Genomic DNA, 22,800 nt, shown 5'->3' with positions numbered 1-22,800 from the left:
TGGAGCGTCCCCCACCGTAGCCTACAGAGTGGCCCCGGGACCCGGAGAGGACTGAGTTCCAGGCCGGCTCTAGAGCGCCGTCCGGATCTCGCGTTACTCTCGGGGCCGGCTTGGGTGGAGAGTTGGATGTAGGGCAGTCGCATGGCAAGAGCTCCCTATCCCGGAGGCCGCCAGAGAGAGGAGGGAGAGGGGGCAGAGCCGAGGCCTGGGGGCACACAAAGCACCTATAGAGCCTTAGCACAAGGCTCGCCCCGCTCACGAAGGCACTGGGCATCCCCGAGGGGAGCTTGAGCTCCGGCAGAAAAGTGAGCTCAGGGGATGTTGGTGATCCCAGGCTCCGGGAAAATGGAAAACAGTGAGGAGAGTGAGAGCGAGCGAGCCGAGTGCCTCGCCCCATCCTGGGTTTCAGCACCAGGAGTGTAAGGTATAGTTCGGGCCGAGGCAGAAAGAGGAAAAGACGACCTCAACAGAAGTAGGTGACCTTTATTCAGGCAAGGAGGGACGACAGTTGGCCTAACGACCAGGCTGAGAGCGGAGAGGAATCAGGGAGGCTCCATATTTGTAGGGAGGCTTGTGGAAGCGATAAGGGAAACGTTAATTAGGCGGGATGTTTTGGGTATATTTTAGTTGAGATGGCATTTGTAGTTGGGCAGGGAGTGATAAGTGTTTTGGGCAGGTGTAGGGGTGGAAGGTTTTCCGACAGGGGGTGGTAAGTCTTTGGGGCAGGTGTACAGGGTGGAAGGTTTCTGGAGAGGGGGTGATAAGTCCCAGATAGATGCAACTGGCCTGGAGCATCATGGTGGGACCTAAAGTTCTGTTTTGTTTTCTTCGAAGTTAGATGATTCAGTGGGCCTTTGAAACTTGTTTTCTTTTCTAGGCCCAAAAGACTCCTTCAGTCTTAGCCACTGGACCAACAGGGAAGTCCCAAGTAACCTATTTTTAAAAAGTCAACTTGGTCAAGGAGTATTTTTGTTTATAATCCCCAAATCTAAATAAACGTTAAATCACATATAATAAAATTATAAAAAAGTTGGGAAGGATTTGTTTGAAAGAAAAAAACCAACAGACTCAGAAAAGGTAGACAGTGGTAGATTTATCAATGTAGTGATTAAAAACATTTAAAAAGAAGAGCGTAAAAGAGAAACGAAAACTCAGAAAAGAAACATACTCAAAGCATTTATCAGGAAAGGTTGTAGGAGCTTTGAGGACCATTCCCAGACCACGTGCTTCTAAACAACCAGTCCCAGACCACCTGAGCGGCAGAGGTACAGGCGCGCCCCACTTGTGGCTCGGGAGGAGGCTTTGCACATCCCTCTCATCGCGACTTGCATTCAGAGGAGCCGCTGGAGGGTGGCCGCGGGATGGTCTCGTCTTCAGGGGACAGAGCAGAACCGACGGGAATCACCTCTGCCCGGCTCCTTCCCCACGCCTAGCCCTGCTCGGGGCGTCCAGGGCCCTGAGGATGGATCCAGGCCACCACCAGGACTCTGTGGGCCAGGCGAGGAGCTCCCCACCACCAAGCGCCAGGAAGATTGGTTGGCATGTCTTCTCGGGAGCTCCAGTCTGGGGGCCCTGCCATCCTTCAGCTGATGCCATGAAGCCGCCGTGGAGATGTCAGCCCCTCCAGCGGCCCGACTCACTCGTCACCTGTTGAGGTCCTTTAATGGACTGGAACCTGGTGGCCCAGAGTCAACGATAAGAAAGTAAAAGAGAGAGAAAGACACGGGGACCAAAGTTCTGATGGAGCAAAGGTTGTTTTATTCAACATTGTGTGAGTACTTCTACTGTCTTACAAGGTAGCTATTTTCAGCAGAGATAAAACCAAAATTTACAAGTTATCAAGGAAACATGAGGTCATCCATATGAAAGAGAGAGGGTTGTAAATAATCGCTTTTAACCGTATGGGTCATAAAAAGGAAGAGGGTCGTAAATAGTCACTTGTCACCCTAAGGAAAGACTAACGGAGGGAATGCATGCGTCCCTCACCCAACTGCTCCGCTGACTCCTGAACAGTCAGGAGCCAATAAGGGACGGAGGAGTCATGACAGATCCAGAGCAGCACGCAGGAAGCCTCCTGTTCAGTGCTTCCTGACAGTCACCGTGGCTCCTCGGGGGCCATCCCCCTCCGACCTGCTGTCAGAGCCTGGGGCGGGCTACTCCTGCAGCAGGCTCCTCGAGATCAGCATCCGCATCACTTCGTTGCTGCCTGCGAGAGGGAGAGGGCGGGCTGGGCCTCAGGGTTAGGGAGGCTCTGAACAGTCTTTCTGACCAGTCTGACCAGGACTGTAAACAGCAGTGCTTTTCATCTCGACAGATGTCAGGAAGAAGGAAAAACTGACTTGTCAAAAACCTCTCCGGATGATAAAAATGCTTTTATTAGGTAAAAAAAAACAAAATAAAAGAGCAGAACATACATGTAGTATAATTCTGTTCTTTAGAAATATTATCTACAGGCACAGAAAAAGTCCAAAAAAAGTATTTTTGGTCTAAAATATAAAAGGAACACAATATATTAATTCAGATGTCAAAACCTGAATGATTTTTTTAAACTTTTCTTGTGTTTTGTAATTTTTCAACAATAAATACACCAACATCGTTGGTAATCAGAAAACTGGATTTTAAAAGAACAAAAACATTTTCCCTGGAAGGGGGTGGAATCGTTGCTGAGGGGAGGAGATGAGTTGCTTGCTTCACTTTTACATTCTTTCTGATGCAAAAAATGCTCTAGAACCCGGGAGCCACGGCCACTGAGCCTGGGCCCTAGAACCCGGGAGCCACAGTCACTGAGCCTGGGCCCTAGAACCCGGGAGCCACGGCCGCCGAGTCTGCGCTCTAGAGCCCGGAAGCCACAGTCACTGAGCCTGGGCCCTAGAACCCGGGAGCCACGGCCGCCATGTCTGCGCTCTAGAGCCCGGGAGCCACGGCCACTGAGCTCGTGTGCGCAACGACTGAAGCCCGTGCTCTGCAAGAAGAGAAGCCGCTGCCATGGGAAGCCAGTGCATGGCAGAGAGGAACAGCCCCTGCTCCTGCGACCAGAGAAAAGCTGTGCAGCAGCCAAGACCCAGCGCAGTCAAAAAAACAAAACCAAAACGGACACAGGCCAAGAGCAGGGGGAGGGTGACCTCAGAGGCGACAGAGCAGAACTTCCTGATGCCCAGGCCAGTGCCCTCCCCTCCAAAGGGGCCAGGAGGGAGGAGGAAGGCAGGCGGGGCCCAGGCAGCACAAGGAGATGCCGGGCTGAACACTCCGACAGGGAGGAAACCATCTGGGGTGCGTTTACCTTCAAGGATCTGGTGGACGCGGGAGTCCCGCACGTACTGCTGGACGGCGTAGTCTTTCAGGTAGCCATAGCCACCGTGCATCTGCAGGGCTTGGTTGCAGATCTGCAGGGAGGTGGGGGAGAGGAACCTCGGGTCCCGGGAAGGTGCTCCTCCCCACAAGCACCCACGTGGGCCTATCCTGAGTAACTGGCGCCTCAAGTAGCATCCCAGGGGTGAACAGAAGGCCCACCACGTCCCGGGCACCCAGGAGAGCCGGAGCACCAGCACTCACCGCAAAGCACTCGTCTGTGGCGAAGAGCTTGGCCATGGCGCACAGAGCCACCGCGTCCTCCCGCTCCTCCTGCAGAGCCGCGGCCGCAGCACGGACTGTCAGCCGCGAGGCCACCAGCCTGGCCGCCATCTCAGCCAACTGGAACTGCAGGTACTGCGGCGAGAGGGGGAGCAGCGCACTCACAGACGGCTCAGCACTGCCGGGGCCTGGGAGCCCCTCCAAGGATAGGCCGCCGCCACGGGCCCACAGGCCCCACCGAGAACGCGCCTGGGAAGCTCCAGGTCCACTCCCCTGCCGCACTGCGGTCACCACCTCCTCAAGGAAACGCCCCCTCTGTCTGCCCCTTCAACCTACAGCCAGTAAAGCGCCCACAGCTCCACACAGGTGCCTCTGCCCAGCACACCAGGGTGCCCCAGTGGCTCACACCTCTGCACCTCACGGTGGTGGGCTGGGACCTGGAGGGGCAGGACCCGAGGACCTGAGACCCCAGACCTCAGCCCCTGGCCCGGCAGCTGAGCCCACAGCAGCGCCCAGGACCCAACAAGTCAAGACAGGCGAGGCACTCGAGAGCCCAGCTCCACCCCCACTCGCCTACCCCCGGTGACCCTGGACAAGGCAGAGGCGCCCACCCGCCGGGCGCTTCCAGGGGGATACCAGCCACAGCCAGAAGCCTGGGCACAGAGAGCAGCAGGGACGCCGGGCAACACCTGAGGGAGAGGCCGTGCAGGCAAGAGAAATCAAGGCCTGGGCTGCACAACCGCCTACTGGAAACCAGAAGAAAAGCCTCTAGCTTCCAACCTGTGGCGTTGTTAGAATCAGGCAGAAAAAAGCTTTACCTAAGAACGGAGTGGCTACTTCTAATGAGCCAGCTGAAGAGGAGTAACTCACCAGTAACACAGGATATCACAAACCAAACCAGTCATGGATACTGGCTCTAACTGGTGGAGAATTCAAAAGAGCCATCGTGAGGAAATTCAATGAGCTACGAGATAACTCAGGAATAAAAGTAACGCACAGATGGAAGATTCTGCCAAGAACAGTGACATTCCAAGAAAGAATCGCACCGAAACCCTGGAGCTGAAGAACTCAATAAACGCGACGGAGAATGCACGAGAGAGCTATGGAAACACAGCAGGCCACCCAATTAGAGCGCCTGAAGACAGGACCCTGGGAATGACTCAGGGAGAGGAGGAGAGCTAGGAACGGAACAAAGCCAACCAGAGCTACCCCACTCCAGCAGGAAGGGCAGCGCAAGGACGGCGAGCATCCCAGCAGGAGAAGACGGGGGACGGGGGCACAGAGCTCGTTCACGGAAGAGCCGAGAACGTCCCATATCTGGGGAAGGAACTGGATACACATGTCCACAAGGCTAAGAGACGACCTGATTACCTCAAGGCAAACAGATTGTCTCCCAGACATCCATTAAACCTGTCCAACGTCAAAGACAAAGAATCTTAAAGTCAGTCAGAAAAAAGACCATAACCTACGAAGGGACCCCAACAAGCTAAGAGCTGAACAGAGCTATCCCACGATCCAGTGATTCCACTTATGGTATTTTTCCCAAAAAATATGAAAACACTAATTCAAAAAGATACATGCGTCCTTAAGTTCACTGCAGCACTATTCGCAACAGCTAAGACATGGAAGCAACGTAAGTGTCCACAAGAGAAAAGGACAAAGAAGATGGGATATATGTATTCAATGGACTACGACTTAGCCATAAAAAGAATGGAATTCTGCCATTTGTGACAACATGGATGGGCCTAGAGTGTTACATTAAATGAAGTCAGACAGAAAAAGAGAAATACCATATGACTTCACTCACACGAAGAATCTAAACGACACACAGTAAATGAAAACACAGAACCACCTCACAGTTACAGAGAACAGACTGGGGGTTACCAGAGGAAGAGGGCGGGAGGATGAAATGTTTGTAAAGAAGGTCAGCTGAACGGCGCTGGGTGGAATCAGACCTCTGGTGGTGAGCTCGCGACAGTGGACAAGAAGCCCAATTATAATGCATGCAGGACACTTTAACGACGCTGTAGACCAGTGTTACCTCAATAAAGAAAAAAGAATGAAAAACTGGGTCACAAGCAATCACTCCAATCCCACTCCCCTGAAATAACTACTTTTTGCATTTTCAGAGGTATCTTTGAAAACGTGTTATTAGTGTTTGCATGTACCTATGTATCTCATAAACAAAACAGCACATGCTCCTAAAATACCATGTTTCTCTTGCCATGTCAAACATCACGAATCTTCCTGCGACTACAAACAAAACCATCCTAAACTGCACAGAAGGAAGGCACGAGTTCTGCGGCAATGAGGGCAGAACCAGTAGGGACGCCAGGGCCCCACTGCTCCAGAGGACGTTCTGGAGACCAGAGCAGAGGGAGGGATGCGTGGGGAGTTACCTGGCTGTTGGCCAGAGGCGCTCCAAACTGCTTCCGGACCTTGAGGTGGTCTCGAGCGAGGACGACCGAGGCGTGAGCGGCGCCCAGGGAGCAGGAGGCTGGGAGGGAGGGGACCAAGGCGGCCAGTGAGCTGAGGGCCGTCGCGCCCGCCCCCCGGCCCCCGGCCCCCGCGGTGCTCACCGACACTGATCCTCCCGCCATTCAGGCCCTTCATGGCGATGAGGAAGCCCTGGCCCTCGTCCCCGATCCTGTTGGCCACCGGGACGGCACAGTCTTCAAAGATCACTGCTCGGGTCGGCTGTGAGTTCCACCCCACCTGGCGAAAATCAGGGGCTGTGTGGCGGCGCGGCGTCTGCTGGGCACCCGGCCCGAGATGGGCGCTCCACCGCCCCGGGCCTCAGGCTCCCGAGAACTCCGCTGAGGAGGAACAGGAAGGCCACACTTCCGTATGTCAGCGCCGACAGACTTCCCTTTCAGCACAGCAGCTGAGCATACGAGAACAGCTACTTCCGACCATCTGCTCACCACCCCGGCCGGGCTCCCGAGCGCGGGAGCCGGTCACTCCCCTTGCCCCAGCGGGCCGGCGACGTCACGTCACGCCGGCCACATCACGCCGGCCACGTCACGCCGGCGACCGGAAGGGGGAGTATTCACACCACAGACGCCGTCGAAGGCCGCACAGGAGGACTTCCTGGCCTCTGCTTTTCCTAGGGAGCTGGTTTAGCAGGACACCCCTCGCTGTGTCAGTCTCGAGCCCAGGGAGTTTTCCACCCCTAGGACGCAGCCCATGCCCTGTAACTAGCCTGCTGGCGGCCCGCATGCCTTCTGGGGCCACGGTGTCCCCAGGGGCAGCTTCACCGGGAGGCCGGCAGAGCCCCCTTCCTCATGGAGAGCCAGCTTTAGGGGCCCCACAGACATAGACTGGCCGCCTTCCTCTCCGCTCCAGGAGACCCACGCCGTCAGAGCCTGCGGACACAGGGCCAGTTGAGCCCCCGGCCCAGGGGCCTGCAGCCCTCCCCGCACCGCTCCCTTCGGGCGCCCTGCCTGGGAAGCAGCCCCCGCCCATGCATGGCCTTTCCCCTGAGGCCTCTGTCCAACCCCGGCTCAGCCCCTCTCCTGTTCCTCACCCGCGCCTCCCCTGAGCCCTGTCTCCTATCCCGCCCCCTTCGGGGCTTCCCGCACGGCACTTCTGCTGCCTCTGGCCCTCCCTGGGAACACCCCCCACCCTCACCTCCCCGTGGAGCCTCCCAAAGCCCCTCTGGTCAGCAGGGCCGGCCCTGGCATCTTGTCTTCCAGACCCCGAGTCTGAACCCTCCCACCCTGGCCGTGGGTCTCCCTGGATACTCACCTCCCATCCAGGACACACACCCCTGGCTGGGGCAGCTCGGGCGACCTTAACACTGAGTTGTAAGAGAACCACAGATACGTGGCCGCCACCTCCCAGCCCCTTTCAGTGAAAACGTCTCCCTCCTCCCCAGGGCAGAGAAACCGGCTCCTCACCGTCTAGAGTCCCTGAGAAGCTGCAGCCAGAAAGATATTCCCTGGTCCCAGCCCAGAAGAGGGAGTCCCTTCCTGTCCGTCTTTCATTCCAAAGACCACCTTCCCACTGCCATCGAGGAGTCCTCCCCACTACCCGCACAAAATCTTTCGACATCTAAAGCCAAGCTAAAGCCATTCCACACTCCTTTTCTGTTTCAAGTTCTCAGCTACAGAAGGCGCTCAGTACACCAAATGGAAGCATGTGCTCGCAGGAAAGACGAGGGGGGGAGAAAGCCAGCTGCTCAGGCCACTAGAGCAGCCAGATCAAGCGAGGGGGTCAGCAGGTGACCCCTCGCCTGGCCTGCAAGCTCTCTGACCTCACCCCACATGGAGCCCTCTGCTCATGACCCTCTGGCCACACTGAGAAATTCTGGCTTCTTCTAACACACTAACCTTGTTTCCACATCAGGCTCTTCGCAACCACTGCTGCCTCTGCCCAGATCCCTCCTCAGGGCTGGCTGGTAGCCGGCTCCTGACCTGGCAGATTGCATCAAGTAACACCTTTCTTTGGCTGTCCCTACACCATGCAGCTCTCCTCCGCCCGCTGCTCACGGGCGGCCCTACAGCCCAGCCTGGTGCGTCCAGTCTGGCCTTCTGAATTTCCCATTTGTCAAGAGAGATGCAAAGCACAACTAATCATCAAGAAGAAAACCAAAAAGCAAAAGAAGAAAATAATGTATGCTTGAAAGTGAGAGGAGACAGAGCGTAAGGAGAAAAAGAGAAACTTTTTGTATAAGGAATTTATTTACGATTTTTTTCCAAGCTAGCTAGATTTTGTAATACTGCCAACAGATACCAGAAATACGAAAGTGTTGAATCAGCCAACACTAGCTTTATGAGCAGAAACACCAGAATCAGTATAACCTGGTTCTGTAACACAACGGGTCAGACTCTGTGTCAGTCCGTCTCCCAAGCCATGTGCACACAGCTCAGCGTTTACAAAGGTAAGAGGGCACGTGTCTCACAAGCGCAGGCAGGCACGAGCATAAGGCTTTGCACACCGGTGCTGAGAGGGTCCGGCTCTGCTGCACGAGAGGGCGCGGAGCCTCCCAGGCCCTGGCAGCTGCAGAGGGTCAGGATCGGGGCGGCGTGGAGCAGCCTGGGGGGCCTGGGGAGCCGGCAGAGGTGGTGAGAGGCAGACGCGGGGCCGTCTCCTCGCAGACTGCTACCCGGGCCCAGCTCTAAGGGCACCTGCTGGAGCTGAGGACTCACCGGGCCAGCCCACCTGAGCAGACCCCAGCTCAGGACCAGGGGCAGGGACGTAACCACAGGTCTGTGGCTCACGGCCTGGCTGTGGGGTCTGTCCATCCTGGAGATGTCTTCTCGAGGCCCAGGGAAACACCCTCCTCTTACGTTACTGAGGGACCCATGGTTACCTCCAGTGAGCTTTGCTGAGCTAAAGAAGAAAAGTGGGCCAAAACCATTTCACTCCTGAGACCTCTGGTCTCCTGTCTCAGAATTTCTTCCTGGCTAACAAGTGGGCGGAGAGATAGGAAGTAAGAAATACAGGCCAGAAGTGGCCACCGGAGCCAGTGGAGAAATCCCTCTGTTGATGTAAGCCACTGGCAAACATGTGCCACATGACGCAGCGAGGCCCACCCCTGCTCCCTGGCTGTCTAAACCCTCACTGACGCCAAAGCCTGCAAGGCCCGCGCCAGGGCGGGCCACTTGCTGAGCTGGGGCGGGGCTCCCGCCAGACGCTCCCTGTCCAACCTCACTCACCTTTTTCTCCTTCTTGCCAAAGCTGAGGCCGGGGGTCCCCTTCTCCACCACTACACAGGAGATGCCTCTGGGGCCCGGCCCTCCTGTGCGGCACATGACCACATAGACGTCAGCTTCGCCGCCGCCACTGATGAAGGCCTGCGGGGTCGCAGCAGGAAGACAGCGGGTGCCTCGGTGATGGGCAGCGGGAGGCGAGGGGCAGCGGGGCGAGGCCCCAGGGCGGGCCTAACTGGGCTCAGACTGGAGAGAGATGGCGACAGCGAGCACAGGGGAATAGGCCTAAGGTCCTCGCCCCACGCACGGTTCACCTGCAAACACGCGGGCCAGGCCAGGCGGGCGGCGAGGGGTAGGGCTGCCACCCTGCCTGGGGGGGGCTGCGGCCAGCCGCGTACCTTGGAGCCATTGAGGATGTAATGATCGTGTTGTCGCACGGCAGAGGTCACGAGGGAAGCAGCATCGCTCCCACTCCCTAGGGCGGGAGGAAGGGGAGCTGAGAGGTGGGGGTGCTGGGGAGGGGAGGGAGCCCCCGCGAGGCCCCCGCTCCTGAGAGACCGGCCCTAAAGACAGGCGCCTTGGATCCAGGCCTGGAGAAGCGCTCTGCGCTCAGGGAGATTCCCCCCGCTCCCCCTCCACACTCCCGCTCCAGGAAACCCTGAGCCTTGTGACCTGCGAGCTTGTGGTGGGCCTGGAGACACACACCCACCTGGCTCGGTGAGGCAGTAGGAGGCGAACTTCTCCATGGCACAGAGGGGCGGGCACAGCCGGTGCCGCTGCTCCTCGCTCCCAAACCGGTCAATCATCCAGACACACATGCTGAGCACACCCAGGAGGCCAGGGCAGAGACAGACAGAAGGGAAAGGCAGCCTGAGGGGGAGGGCACATGCGGAGGAGAGGAGAGCACGAGAGCGCGGCGGGGAGAAGCCACAGCTGAGGAGGCTCACTTTCAGGCAAAGGCCTGGATTAGCACATAGTCTGGGAGCCCAGCACCCAGAGGGGCCCAGAGCCAGGGTCACCTGGGCGCTGGCCACACTATCTCTGGGTAGGTTAACTGAGCTCCCTGAAAATCTAGCTGTCCTGTGTACTCTCCCAAATTAGTGGAGGCTTCATCTCTGGGTTGAGGAAAAGGGAAGCGAGGCCCTTCCCTAATGCAGAACTCTTGTCTGGAACCAGGGCAGCTGGCATTTGGGAGAAGGCCAGCATTCTCTAAGCAACACAAGATGACAGATTCGAGCACAAGAGGCAGCCGCAGACCTCGTGTGAACTGCTAACAGTCTGGCTCCTCGGGGGCAGGCAACCTACACAGCGAAACCCTCTCCCGTCCACACAGAAGGTGCCCGCCGACCCACGCGAGCACGCGCTGCGCCTGCCAGGCTGGCACTCACTTGTGGATGCTCATGTAGGCCGTGGTGCTGGTGCAGCCCGTGGCCAAGGCTTCAAAGATGACGGAGGTGTCCAGCCGTGAGAGGCCTGCCCCTCCGACATCTGTCCGAACGTACACCCCCCCGAAGCCCAGCTGCGCTGCCTTCCGCATCGTGTCCACAGGGAACAGCTCCTGTGGAGAAAAGGGCAGGGTCATCGGAGAGGGCCTCACAGGCAGGCTCCTCTCCAGGGGGCGTGAGGAGGGACCCAGACGTGTGCACCCAGGAGGGGACGGAGCCCCACGACTCAGCGCCACTTTTGTCTCCCACACAGCGGCACCAGTTAAGACGCACCCTACGAGGACTGCTCTCTGGCACCCAAGTTTCATCATTCCAGTACTGCCTGGGTGTTAAGAGTGCCCAAATCTTAATTTTCATCTACGAATTAAAGCAGTGGCATCTGCGGGAGGACTCGCGCCCCTACAGGAACTCGCATTTGCTGTGAGTTTTCAGAGCAGAACAAACACTGCGCAAGCCGGGTGCTTGGGAGGAGGCGGGCTCACGGTGGGAGGCACCGCGCAGCTGGACACCCGCACCTTCTGGTCCCACTCTGCCATGTGTGGCGCCATCTCCCGGGCAGCGAAGTTGAAGGCCACTTTCTGGAACTCTTTCTGCTCTTCATTTAGTCCCATGGAAGCTGTGGGCAAGGCAGCATTTACTCAGAACCGGGTCGAGGCTCAGGGGAGAGGACAGCAGGCCAGAAGCCCCTTGCAGCTTGGCGGGCAGACGACTTCGAGAGCAACCCCACATGGAGCTCCGCTGCGCGCCCCCGTGAACCCGCGCCTCCCTTCGGCACTCCCAAGCACACTAGCCGACTTTTTTCACCCCGTTCCTATTTCTTCCATTACTCATCTCTCTCTTTTCCTCCTCGTAAAACCACATTAAAAGAAAAATAAACACACATTGACCCTCATATTATGGTGAAACAATTTTTTCCTTTAGGGTGCCCCACCTTTTCTGTATCGGAATCTGTGCCTATTTGTCTATATGTATCAACAGAGTCATTTTAAAAGCTCAATCAGGAAAGCAAAATAGGTGTACTCTGGCTTACTTTCCAAACTGAGCATAGAGGTCCTGCAGCAAAGCTGTGCATTTGATAGTCACTGATAACACGGATCCTGAGTCTTCCAGCGCTGCAAACAAGGCTAAGGGCCTCCTAAATCTGTTTTCGCCAAACGCATTCAGAAATTTTAGTGTTTTCTTTCTCGACTATTAGTGCTTTGGGTAATTCCTTCACTTCCAGCTGTAAGCTACTTAAAAGCTAAGGAACTGACTGAGCGATACCATCAGTCCAGTTTCATCAGGATAAGTTTTTCTAGAACCATAAACATTTTAAAAGAGACGATACTACTCCAGTATCTCATGACAGGTGACGCTCTTTAGGAGAGAGACCCCTGCATCAGCCTGACACACTGACCACCCAGTTCAGTGTCAGTACTTTGCAGCTTTTCTCTAAACAGCCAGTTCTCCGAATGACGTGAACACTGTTCTTTTTCTATGTACTTCGTTTACCACCAAACACTGCATAGAGTGAATGCAGGACAGGACTGAACTGTCAAACACAGCAACAGGCCCATTAGCCAGTCCCGTGCCTCAAACACTTATCATTTTCCCCATTTTGCAGTGACAGACATTCTGCTCCGGGCAGGCCGGAAGCTAAGAGGAAAGAACCTAAGCAAAGCTCCCATGAGAAGACCACAACCTGTTGGGAACGGCGCAGAGGACAGGACCGCGACTCCTGGGAGCTGCACCACAGCACGGGCAGCAGCCCGCACAGGGCAAATCCCATTCATTTCTCCTTGGTTTTCTTTGTGCCACCCCTTGAAAAGCACCCCTTGCCTCAGATGTGCTAAGAAGCATCAAGGAGTGTCTCTTACTGCAGGAGGCACAGTGGTGGCTGTGAAAATGTCAAGGGCAAAGTGGAAGGTGTGGGCTCTGTGTGGCCTCCTAAGGCTCCATCCTTCCACGTTAAACAAGGTCCTGGGGGTGACGGTACAGAGCACGAGAGGCGTGGAGTCTCAGGGGACAACCCCCTTCAGCACCCGACTGCCCCGCAGCCATCCTCTCAGAGAACCCGGGCGAGCCCAGGCCTCGGGAGCAGCTGCCTGTGAGCCAGGAGAGCTGTGTGTCCCCACCCGGACTGTCGGTAAGATGGGAATTGTGAGGATTAAAGGTGGCCTCACCTTCAGAAGTCCAAGGCAGAAACTACACTGGGTGGTGCTCTCAGAAATATGGTCAGGGACGAACAATTCAGGGTTCCCCACTCAGGACTTGGGCCAGTTTCCACTCACAAAAGAATTCGGACCGAAGGTCTACCACGGGGCAGTGCTGGGACAGGATGCCGTAAGTGCTAAGGAAACAAACACTGGAGTGTATATGGGCTACAGAACTTCAGTCTGAGCAACAGCTCAACACATTTACAGATGCTATTATTAGTACTGACAGATTCAAACAAGTAGTTCAAGGTCTAAAAGGTTTAATTTAAGTACTTCTAAACTACAAGGAGATCCAACCAGTCCATCCTACAGATCAGTCCTGGGTGTTCACTGGAAGGACTGATGTTGAAGCTGAAACCCCAATACTTTGGCCACCTGATGCGAAGAGCTGACTCATTGGAAAAGACCCTGATGCTGGGAAAGGCTGAAGGCAGGAGAAGGGGACGACAGGATGATATGGTTGGACTGTATCACTGACTCAATGGACGTGAGTTTGAGTAAGCTCTGGGGGTTGGTGATGGACAGGGAAGCCTGGCGCGCTGCCGCAAAGACTCGGACACGACTGAGCGACTGAACTGAATTGAAACTGCATCCAATGCTAATTCACAGGGAACGAGTCCACACAAGTCAGACATGAAGGCACACACTGTCTTCTGTCTTTCATTTCACTCTGCAGAACCTGTTTTTTTACCCAATCAAAGGCCTGCAGTGACCCTGCATCGTCAAGTGATGATTAGCCTTGTTTTTTGTTAGCAATGCAGTGTTTTTAAATTAAGGTGTGAACGTTGTTTCCTTAGGCCCTATGCTGCTGCACGCGTGGCAGACCACAGTGGAGTGAGAACCGTTTGTTGATCACTCCCATTAACTTGATATTAGAATATGCAGAATGACACACTGAAAGGACAACTTCATTTCACTAAAGTTTCTTTTAAAAAGCTGATAAAGCAATTCATTTGTTGAAGCTGCACCTCTAGCCACAGGAAGTATTATTTAACCTATTTGCTGCCAACCAACAAAGGTGATCCTGCTTACCAAATTCTAAGCGCAAGGATGGGGCGGCACCCTGTGAAGGTGCTTTAAGACACTGGAGAGAAAACTGCCCTATTCCTTAGTGTCCTTGAACTCTAGACATTGAGCTGAGGCACTCAGAAGCTGCTCTATTTGCTTACAAGTGCCATTTACTTTAGATTTTTTAAAAGAAAGATTTCAAAAAAAAGTGTTTTTCTTTGTCAACAGCATCACAGGGTACGGTTACCCCCTAGTCGGCCTAGGTCTCCCCGACTCCGTTGTGGGTGTGTGTCCAGTCGTGTCCAATTCTTTGCAACCCCAAAGACTGTAGCCTGCCAGGCTTTTCTGTCTCCATGGGATTCTCCAGGCAAGAACACTGGTTCCCCCTCCAGGGGACCTTCCAGACGCAGGGAAGGTCTGCTGCGCTGCAGGCAGGCTCTTTACCGCCTCTTTACCAGGGAAACCCCACTCGGTGACTTGCATGGAAATTACTTGCTAGGAGACACTCCACTTAGGTCTATAAGCTCTGGTAGTTTCCCACTTGCTACAAGTTACTTTTCTGCAGGAGTTTCAACAGCTGTTTCATAACCATAGATGTTATGTAATTTATATGAGCGAGTCTTGGATCACCGGAGGTTTGTTCACCTATCACAACCAGCAGCAGGCTTTGCACATCCTCACTACCTTTAGGACTTAAGTTTATGACTAATAACAGCAATGTGCTGGGCACAGCAGCTGCAGGGAAGTTTCTGTTCTCAGGGAGCAGATAGTTTCGTGAAAGTAACCATAGGCAGCTCTCATGGCGTGGGAAAGCCATGCAGCACATTTTCCATTGGGGCTGCCTACTGCAGGGTGCAGGGCATGCGGTGGGAACAAAACCGAGAATCCACACTGGTCCGCTTGCTGATGGACCTGGCCGTGCGCTCAGGCCAGCTCTGCGTGTGGAACCAGGTTAAAAGCCCAGGGCCCTGGAGTCCCAGGGAAGACGTCGGGCTGCCTCACTTTTCCGAGCCTAAAACTGGGATGACGACCTAGGGCTTTTGGTGAGAGCGTGCGGCTCTAAAGCACATGTTCCAGCTTTCTTGCCTGTTTAGTTTGGGTTTTGTGAGTGCATTGCTATTTACCCCCATGAAATCACGTGTACAACACTCTGCTTTGTAACTGGACTTATTACCTCTTTTTTCTGTGACCACCCATTTCATGTTAGCTGCCTTGTTAGTCAGCTTATAATTAAATTAACCGTGAATCATTTTAGCGGCCTGTTAAGTAACTAGTCCATTTTGTGGTCTTTTGCCACACTGTTTTTATAGTTTGCATCATTGGCTAATTAGTTGATATTTTGAATTCTTTGACGATTTCTCTGTGGTTTCATGCCTGTTTTCTTTCCGAGTATTTGTTAAGGAACAGCTCTGTGTGTTCTCCTTGCTGTTGGAGTTCTCCGGCGCCGTTGTCTGCTTAGTCATCGTCAAACCAGAGCCCCCGCCCCCTCCCCCGCCCCCGAGGCTGTAGTTCACCCATCCATCTCCCCTCCCCCGTCCCCCACTCGCTCTGGTCATGGCCGTGCTGTGGTCCACGGCGCGTGTGCCCTTAGTCGGGTCTGTGCTTTGTCTTCATGTCTCATTAAATGGTGTTTTCCCCCCACAGCAGTAAGCTGAATTGGTGTATCACTATGCAGTTACAGGAGAAGGCAATGGCAACCCACTCCAGTACTTGTGCCTGGAAAATCCCATGGACGGAGGAACCTGGTAGGCTGCAGTCCATGGGGTCGCAAAGAGTCGGACACGACTGAAGCGACTTAGCAGCAGCAGCAACAGCAAGGCTCACGAGTCCCCGCGGCGAAGCTCGCCCTTATCAGCAAGCAGAGGTAACAAGGCAGCTCCGAGCGCTGGGAGAGAAGGGAACCTCGGCCCCGGGCCGCCTCGCCGGTCCCCCACCGCAAACCGCCGGGATGGACCGGCGGCGGCCGCCGAGGGCCCCCGCCCGCCCGCGCGCCCCCGGGCTCCGCACGCGCCGACGCGGGGCCGGGGGCGGCCTGGCCGGCTAGCTGGACGGAGCCTACCCCCGGCGGGCCTTACGGTCGATGCAGGAGACCACGCCCCGCCGGACGCTGTCGGCGGGGCCCCGGGGCCCGCGGCGCAGCCACCTCAGTAGCGCCCCGACACGCTGGCTGCCTCCTCGAAGCATCGCCGCCGCGCGGTCCTCTCCCAGCAGCTCCGGCCGCGGTCTGAGCTCCCGCGACCTCGCCGCGGGGGTCTCGCCGCGGGGGTCGCGCCGCACTGCACGTCGGGAGCTGTAGTGCGCGCCGTGGCCCCGAGGCGCGCTGGGGGCGCCTGCGGGAGGAGCCGGGACTATAATTCCCAGAGGCCCGCGCGGCCGCGGCGCGCGTGCCAAGACCGGAGAGCCCCGCGGGGCCGCGCCAGAGCGCGCGGCGCGGACTGAGAGAGGAGAGCTCCGGCGGCTTTGCGGGGCGCAGAGGCTTCGCGGGTCCCCGCGGGGGCGTCCAGTGAGCGCCCGAGGCTGCGGCCATCCCGACCCGCGGGACAGCATGCCGCGAGCCCGGAGGAGGCCGGCGGGGCCGGGTGAGCGCGCCGGGCCGCTCAGCGCTCGCGGGGAGAGGCCGGGAGGCTGGTTCTGTGATCCGGGGCCCCGAGCCGCCCCCAGGCTTCTGTGCTGGGGCCATCTCTGCCACTCGTCCGTCCGAGCGCTGACTGTCCGGGGAAGGCGCTGGGACGAGGGCTGGCGCTCGCGGCCCCCACTCCGAGCGCTCAGAGGCAGAGGGAGTGCTTCCCGGAGACGGGCGAGGGTTGCGGGTTGTTGATTATCAGCGCACGCGGTGTTTAGTGTCCCGATCACTGTCCAGGGGGACCACCGGCACAGCAGGAGGGTGCCGCGTATTAGACGGCCGTCAGGATGGCTCACATGGGAGCTTCCACTTAGTCCAGAGGCCGTGCAGGAGGGTCAGGTGGGTTCAGGCCAGCGTGGCAGGCTGGCGTATCATCTGGCGCATGCCCTCCAGGTGGATGGTGTGGACTGACTGCTTTAGGTTGAGCGTGACCACGGAGTACAGGTAACAACTTAGCAGCTCTTAGGTACCAGGTACCCATTCTGGCACATTGCCTTCACTGGAGGGCAAAACTCAGTCTCATCCATGTCTGCAAACTCCTCAGTGGCGTTTTTATCCAGCTTCTCTGAGCACCTTCAAGGAGTGGAAAGGAGGCAGGCTCAGAGCACAGTGAGCAAGAGTCTGAGGTGACATGGAAGCTCACGTTCCTGAACACTGATAACGCCAGGCACCGCCTCGGGCCACTGTATTGTGCTTGTACTCAGTTGCTTAGCCGCTTCAGACTCTGTGACCCCAAGGACTGCAGCCCGCCGGGCTCCTCTGTCCATGGGATTCTCCAGGCAAGGATATTCGAGTGGGTTGCCACGCCCTTCTCCAGGGGATCTTCCCAACCCTGGGGATTGAACCCCATATCTGTTTCCTATGTTGGCAGGTGGGTTCTTTCTCACTAGCGCCACCTGGGAAGCTCTGACTCCAGAGCAGCTGTTTTTTCCTGCATCAGAACTTTCCCAGCAGGTAAAAAAGTTCCCTTCTTTTTGCTTCTGTTGCAGACATGAAGGGGCCAGAAGGAAAACGCTCCAAAACTAAAAACCTAGTGGGGGCATCAGCCCAAGTGGAGAGCTCCAGCCTCCAGAGGACTCCAGCCTCTGAAGACGGTGGGGAGGCTCTCGGCAGCTACTGGCTGATGAAGTCAGAGCCAGAAAGTCGACTGGAGAAAGGCGTGGATGTGAAGGTGAGGTCCCGCGCCTGTTTCCGTGGTGCACAGGGGGACACCACGGGGCCCACTGCCCACGTCTTGCCTGTGAGGAGCAGGGAGGTGTATGGAGTGGGACCAGCAGGGTTTACCGCTGTCTGCTCTGTGAGCCTCCACCTTCTCTCTAAAGGGCCAGGTGGTGGTGCTTGCAGTGCAGCCGTCGTCACTAGGCGTGGCCTGCATGGGAGGGGCGTTTGGGGGAGAATGGATTCATGTGGTCGTATGGCTGAGTCCCTTCGCTGTCCTCCTGAAACTCACCACATTGTCAGTCAGCTGTACGCCCATGCGAGATAAACAGTAACAACGAAACTGGCCTTAGGCCACCTGTCTGTGTTCCAGTGAACCTGTCTGCGAGTCAGGGCACGGGCGGATGCAGCCTGAGGGCTGGTCCCCCAGCCCCAAGCCAGGCCACGCTTGGCCTTGGCTGCCTTTCTCTGGCCACCCACCGTGCCCTTAGGTATCTCCCTGCCAACAGCTGGTAAGCAGGGGGTGAGTGTGACTCAGTTCTCACGACAGCCCAGAGACAACACAGTTGGAGATGCTATAGAAGGGATATATAATATTTTAATAATAGAGATAACCGGATTAGCAGATTCATTAACCACTCCCCTGATCCTCTGGACTGTGAGCGATGACAGGGTGGCACAAGGCTGCCACCTGCGTGCCTGGCATGTGCGGCTCTGTGGGGTCCTATCCCAGAGGCCCCTGGGCCCTGCTGCTGGCAGTGTTCACGCTAAACGGGGAGGAGCGAGTCTGCTTCCATGCGTCCTGACCAGCCGGCCCAGGAGAGTTCACCGAATGACCTTGTTTCTGGCCCAGTTCAGCATCGAGGATCTCCAGGCACAGCCCAGGCAGACGACGTGCTGGGATGGTGTGCGCAATTACCAGGTAGGCGGACTGGCGGGACCGTGAGGCCTGGGGGGGAAAGCCTGCTTCCCTCTGACCTACTCAGGAATGACGCTGTCTCGGCCAAGGGTGCTTTTTCCCTGAACCCAAACCTGAAGATGCACAATAAGTACCTGAATTCCTCTGGCTGCCTGCAGTTTTGAAACCGCCTGTGTTCCAGCCAGTGTCCTGATACACCTCAGGGCAAAAGGCAGGGATGGAACTGAAGCGGGGGGGAAGCTGCAGTAAGGAGTCTCAGCTAACAAAGGCGGACTCGATTTCCGCTGGCTGGTGCTTCCTGCCAGTGGGAAGACAGCGCTTTCCTTGTCTGCTGCCACAGGCCCGGAACTTCCTGAGGGCCATGAGGCTGGACGAGGAGGCCTTCTTCTACCACAGCAACTGCAGAGCGCCAGGCATCGCGGGCCTCGTGAAGGTGGGGCATCCAGGCTGAGGGCTGAGCCGGCTCCCTTCATGTGGGTCTGGGGACACAGCCTAGGCGGGTCATCCGCGGCCCCCTGCCCCGGTCAGGAGTGCGTGGCAGGCCTACAGCTAGGCGGGCCTGCGTCCCAGGCCCCGCGGGCACAGGCTTCTCGTGGTCCACGCCGTGGCCTTGCACTCAGGCGGGCCAGCGGACACGCGGCTGCGGGTGGGGAAACCGGTGCCAGCAGCGAGCTCTGCTTGGTTGGGAGCCCACCGTCAGGGTCACCTCAGACTGCAGTGTTCCCACGTCTGAACCTTCGCTGGCTCTGCGGCAGACAGACAGGGCGAGACCGTGTAGGCCAAGAAATGGGAGCTGGACTCAGACTGAAGTCTGGCTGTGGAGCTGACTGGACAGACGACCAGAGACTTGGATCTGATTTCAGATTGTGAAGGAGGCTTACCCGGACCACACGCAGTTTGAGAAAAACAATCCCCACTATGATTCATCCAGCAAAGAAGACAACCCCAAGTGGTCCATGGTGAAGTTACTCTTTTTCCCAGCTCACGGGTGGACAGAGGGCGGAGGCTCTGGGGGTCTCTAGGGCAGGGCACAGAGCCCCGCTCGTCCGTGAGGCCGCCCTGCCCCTGGGGCGGAGGACGGGCGTGGTCAACCCGCCCGTAGGGCCTCCTACGCTGAGCTGACACAGTTGGACGCGCCTTCTGTCCCGTGCACCGCTGCCCTGTAGGTGGACGTACAGTTTGTGCGGATGATGAAGCGTTTCATTCCCCTGGCTGAGCTCAGAGCCCATCACCAAGCACACAAAGCCTCTGGCGGCCCTTTAAAAAACATGGCTCTCTTCACTCACCAGAGACTGTCCGTCCAGCGCCTGACCCGAGGTAAGGCTGGCCTTTGTCTTTGGACCACATGCCAGAATGACTGTGATATCACTTGTAGTCGCTGGCGAAGCCTAAGCACCACGGTTAAGGGCTGAGTCTGTGTCCCCGCCCCCCGTAACTCCCATGAGAGGAGCTCCCTGGGCTGCCGAGGATGCTGTGCGCGGCAGCAGCCAGAGCCCCTCCCCGTTCCCGAGGGAGCAGCTGCTGGCCTTGCACCTGAGACATGCCTGCCGGACCGCTCCCTTCAGAGTGGAGTCGTGTGACTCCACAGACCATGTCCCCCCAGGCTCCTCTGCCCATGGGATTGTCCAGGCAAGAACACTGGACTGGGCTGCCATGCCCTCCTCCAGGGGATCTTCCCGACCCAGGGATTGAACCCGAGTCTCTTACGCCTCCTGCATTGACAGGGGGGTTCGTTACCACTGATACCACCTGGGAAGCCCATTCAGGAGGTGATAGAGACCTAATTCTTCCTCTTCGTGCCCTTTTCGGTAGAGGAGTTTGATTTTATCCTGAGCCTGGAGGAAAAGGAACCGAGTTAATGGAGACGCGGCTGCCGAAAAGGACAAGATGTTGCCCCAAAGTCAAGCTCCCACAAGACGAGAGGCAGTGTGGGGAGCACGCCGGTTGTGAGCAGAGGTGGGGCCTGGTCCTTTCTAATAAACACCCGTGCTTAAGTTGGAAGCGTTTCTTTCCGTCAGCATCGCGGGTGGAACAGGTTTCACGGCCCCTTGGCTGGATGCAGGGCCCAGCCTGGTCACACGGCTGTTTCTACTCTTCCCTGACTGCCCCTCAAGTGTCTGGTCCCACGGAGGTTAAAGCAGCAGTTTCAGGACACCTTGCCAGGCTGGAATCAATCCGAAATTCCTTTCTCAGCCATGTGCTTGTCTGAAACCGGCATTAACAACATGGGCATTGCTGTTCAACAGGGGCCACAGGCGTCGGGAGGGTAGGTGTCGTGGGCTGGAGTGGCGCGTGTGGCGGGGCAATAAAGACACCACAGAGCCTGGTGGACTGTGGGCACGAAGCCTCCGAGCCCAGGGGCTTGCTTTAATCAGACACACAGCTGAAACGGAGCTTGGTTTAAAACACAGCCACTGCAAGACACACATCGAGAAACCTGTAAACGCGCAGCGGCTCAACTGCAGGCCACACCGCCCATCTGGCCCTTCCGCTCTGCCAGGGTCCCAGTCGCACTTGTCTGGCGCAGAGGCAGACCATGGGGAGGCAGAGGACGGAGGCGGCTGCGCTCTGGCTCCCTCTAAAGACTGGCATCGGGCGCAGCTGGCTGGGGGCAGACGGTCGGTGGGCGGTCCTCGCAGGCAGGGTTCAGGCTGCCCCGGGGGGCCCAGGGCTCAGCTCACGCTCTGGAGAAGCCGAGGGGCGCTGGTCCGTCCTCCAGCACCGTGGTCCACCCGAGGGACCAACTGCCCTCACCTGGCTGTCCTGCCCCAGTGCCGCCCAAACGCCCTCTCTCCAGTCTAGCTCTGACCCACAAGCCCTGCCCAGTCCGAGGCCCACAGCTGCCCCGATTTCCGAGGAAAAGAGGGGTCCCTATAAAGACGACACAGAACAAACCGTCTGCTTCCCAGAAGACACAGGACCCAGACCCCCGAGCGCATGGTACCTACTGACCCCAAGGTCTGCCTAGTCTTTCTAGAAGAAATGAGAGGCCAGGACGGACAGCCACACCCTTAACACGACAGGCCCAGGCGCGGTGCAGCTGCGGAAGACCCCCTCCAGCGTGGCGAGCACCCACATACACAGAACACCCCGGGTCCCAAGCTGGGGGGGGAGGACGGCTTCCAGGCGTCAGACTAAGCCTTGGTCCCTGGGAATGAGACGGACAGCAGGGATCAAGAGCCTCGGGTCCTGGGTGCCCAGGGCCACAACCACGGAGTTTTCCCTGTTGCCATCCATGTGCCACACGGACCCTGGTGTCTCTGTGCCCAGGGGCGGCGGCCAGAGGCGCCCCACACCCCGTCCGGTCCAGGACCACGCTTGGGAGTCGGAGGAGGACAATGGCGGCCTGTGGAGGCGCCAAAGCGCCACGTCCAGACTCCCGAGGCAACTCCCAGCCGAGCCCTCTGCAGCCCCACAGACAGCTCCCTGGGGACACCCCTCCTCTCCCTGCGCCCCTGTTGGGCACAGGGTCCCGGACACCCTGCCTCCCAACCCCAGCCCCTCAGGTTCTTCAGGAAAAAGGATTTACGTCAAAGACATGGTTTGTTTTCAGGCTGCGAGCGCGGGTCAGCAGCGGACCTCCCGCCCCAGCCACTTCCCCGCCCTGGGCCTACTGTCTGCTGCCTCCGTCGGACAGTGGGCCGGGGGTCCGTGCTTCCCCCAGGGGTGTCGTGCCCTCAAAGCGCTGGGAGGCGATGGCTGCCTGGTGCGACATGCTCTTCCGGACAATGTCGCCCTTCCGCCACAGCACCACCTCCTGCAGGGTGGCGGGAACGGCACGTGAGGGGGGCCTGGGGAGGGTCCCAGGGACTCAGGCAACAGCCTCCCTGGTCTCCCGCCAACGAGCAGCTGTCCATCCCCTGAGGCCTCGAGGCTCCTGCTGGCCAAGGGGCCGGGAGGGCAGAGCAGCCACGGGGGCTGGGCCCCAGGAGGCCGGCTATGGTGGCCGCGGGGCTCGGGGCGAACCAAGCAGCTCACCCCGCCCCTCCGCCCGCGGGCCCCGCCCCTCCGCCCGCGGGCCCCGCCCCTCCGCCCGCGGGCCCCGCCCCTCCGCCCGCGGGCCCCGCCCCTCCGCCCGCGGGCCCCGCCCCTCCGCCCGCGGGCCCCGCCCCTCCGCCCGCGGGCCCCGCCCCTCCGCCCGCGGGCCCCGCCCCTCCGCCCGCGGGCCCCGCCCCTCCGCCCGCGGGCCCCGCCCCTCCGCCCGCGGGCCCCGGCCCCCCGCCCGCGG

The 22,800-nt window shown here is 57.9% G+C and overlaps 3 protein-coding genes across 5 annotated transcripts in view; 1 reads left to right on the top strand and 2 right to left on the bottom strand.

Annotated features, from left to right (window-relative positions):
* Nucleotides 1–1,765: 1,765 nt before the first annotated feature.
* Nucleotides 1,766–16,072, bottom strand: ACAD8 (acyl-CoA dehydrogenase family member 8). 2 transcript variants are annotated; one of them, XM_068989112.1, is made up of 12 exons: nt 15,948–15,987; nt 12,832–12,998; nt 11,185–11,285; nt 10,613–10,782; nt 9,934–10,043; nt 9,623–9,699; nt 9,231–9,368; nt 6,150–6,285; nt 5,970–6,067; nt 3,553–3,705; nt 3,281–3,383; nt 1,766–2,206 (listed from the first exon to the last, which is right to left on the bottom strand). In XM_068989112.1, the coding sequence occupies exons 3-12, from the start codon at nt 11,278–11,280 to the stop codon at nt 2,154–2,156; spliced, it is 1,134 nt and encodes a 377-aa protein (XP_068845213.1). In that variant the 5' UTR covers nt 11,281–11,285; nt 12,832–12,998; nt 15,948–15,987; the 3' UTR covers nt 1,766–2,153. The 2 variants fall into 2 exon arrangements, with proteins under 2 accessions (XP_068845213.1, XP_068845212.1); XM_068989111.1 differs by lacking the exon at nt 12,832–12,998 and having other exon boundaries at nt 15,948–16,072.
* On the top strand, nt 15,606–20,560 carry THYN1 (thymocyte nuclear protein 1). Of its 2 annotated transcripts, none has more exons than XM_068989115.1 (7): nt 15,606–15,736; nt 17,485–17,666; nt 18,507–18,575; nt 18,913–19,005; nt 19,436–19,531; nt 19,739–19,889; nt 20,385–20,560. In XM_068989115.1, exons 2-7 carry the CDS (start codon nt 17,487–17,489, stop codon nt 20,429–20,431), a joined length of 636 nt encoding a protein of 211 aa, XP_068845216.1. In that variant the 5' UTR covers nt 15,606–15,736; nt 17,485–17,486; the 3' UTR covers nt 20,432–20,560. The 2 variants fall into 2 exon arrangements, with proteins under 2 accessions (XP_068845216.1, XP_068845215.1); XM_068989114.1 differs by lacking the exon at nt 15,606–15,736 and adding an exon at nt 16,303–16,451.
* VPS26B (VPS26 retromer complex component B) overlaps nt 18,260–22,800 on the bottom strand; it is a 17,232-nt gene continuing 12,691 nt past the window's right edge. The window contains exon 6 of the mRNA XM_068989113.1: nt 18,260–22,329. Within this exon, the coding sequence (XP_068845214.1) occupies nt 22,183–22,329 (147 nt within the window). The 3' untranslated portion in view covers nt 18,260–22,182. The remainder of the gene's footprint in view (nt 22,330–22,800) is intronic.

Source organism: Capricornis sumatraensis, chromosome 16 (assembly GCF_032405125.1).
Source record: "Capricornis sumatraensis isolate serow.1 chromosome 16, serow.2, whole genome shotgun sequence".
NCBI classification, from domain to species: domain Eukaryota; kingdom Metazoa; phylum Chordata; class Mammalia; order Artiodactyla; family Bovidae; genus Capricornis; species Capricornis sumatraensis.
The sequence above is the reverse complement of the archived record's forward strand: the minus strand, read 5'-3'. Positions and strand labels throughout refer to the sequence as shown.

Bases quoted from the DNA above. Each gene is read 5' to 3' on its own strand.
- ACAD8 (XM_068989111.1), bottom strand. From the start codon at position 16,056: ATGCTTCGAGGAGGCAGCCAGCGTGTCGGGGCGCTACTGAGGTGGCTG. The intron at 6,068-6,149 runs GTGAGCACCGCG...CCTCCCTCCCAG, and splicing joins TGGCGGGAGGATCAGTGTCG to CCTCCTGCTCCCTGGGCGCC. The intron at 3,706-5,969 runs GTAACTCCCCAC...CTCTCGCCGCAG, and splicing joins CGCCTCTGGCCAACAGCCAG to TACCTGCAGTTCCAGTTGGC.
- THYN1 (XM_068989114.1), top strand. From the start codon at position 16,418: ATGCCGCGAGCCCGGAGGAGGCCGGCGGGGCCGG. The intron at 19,532-19,738 runs GTGAAGTTACTC...GCTGCCCTGTAG, and splicing joins ACAACCCCAAGTGGTCCATG to GTGGACGTACAGTTTGTGCG. The intron at 19,890-20,384 runs GTAAGGCTGGCC...CCTTTTCGGTAG, and splicing joins CGTCCAGCGCCTGACCCGAG to AGGAGTTTGATTTTATCCTG.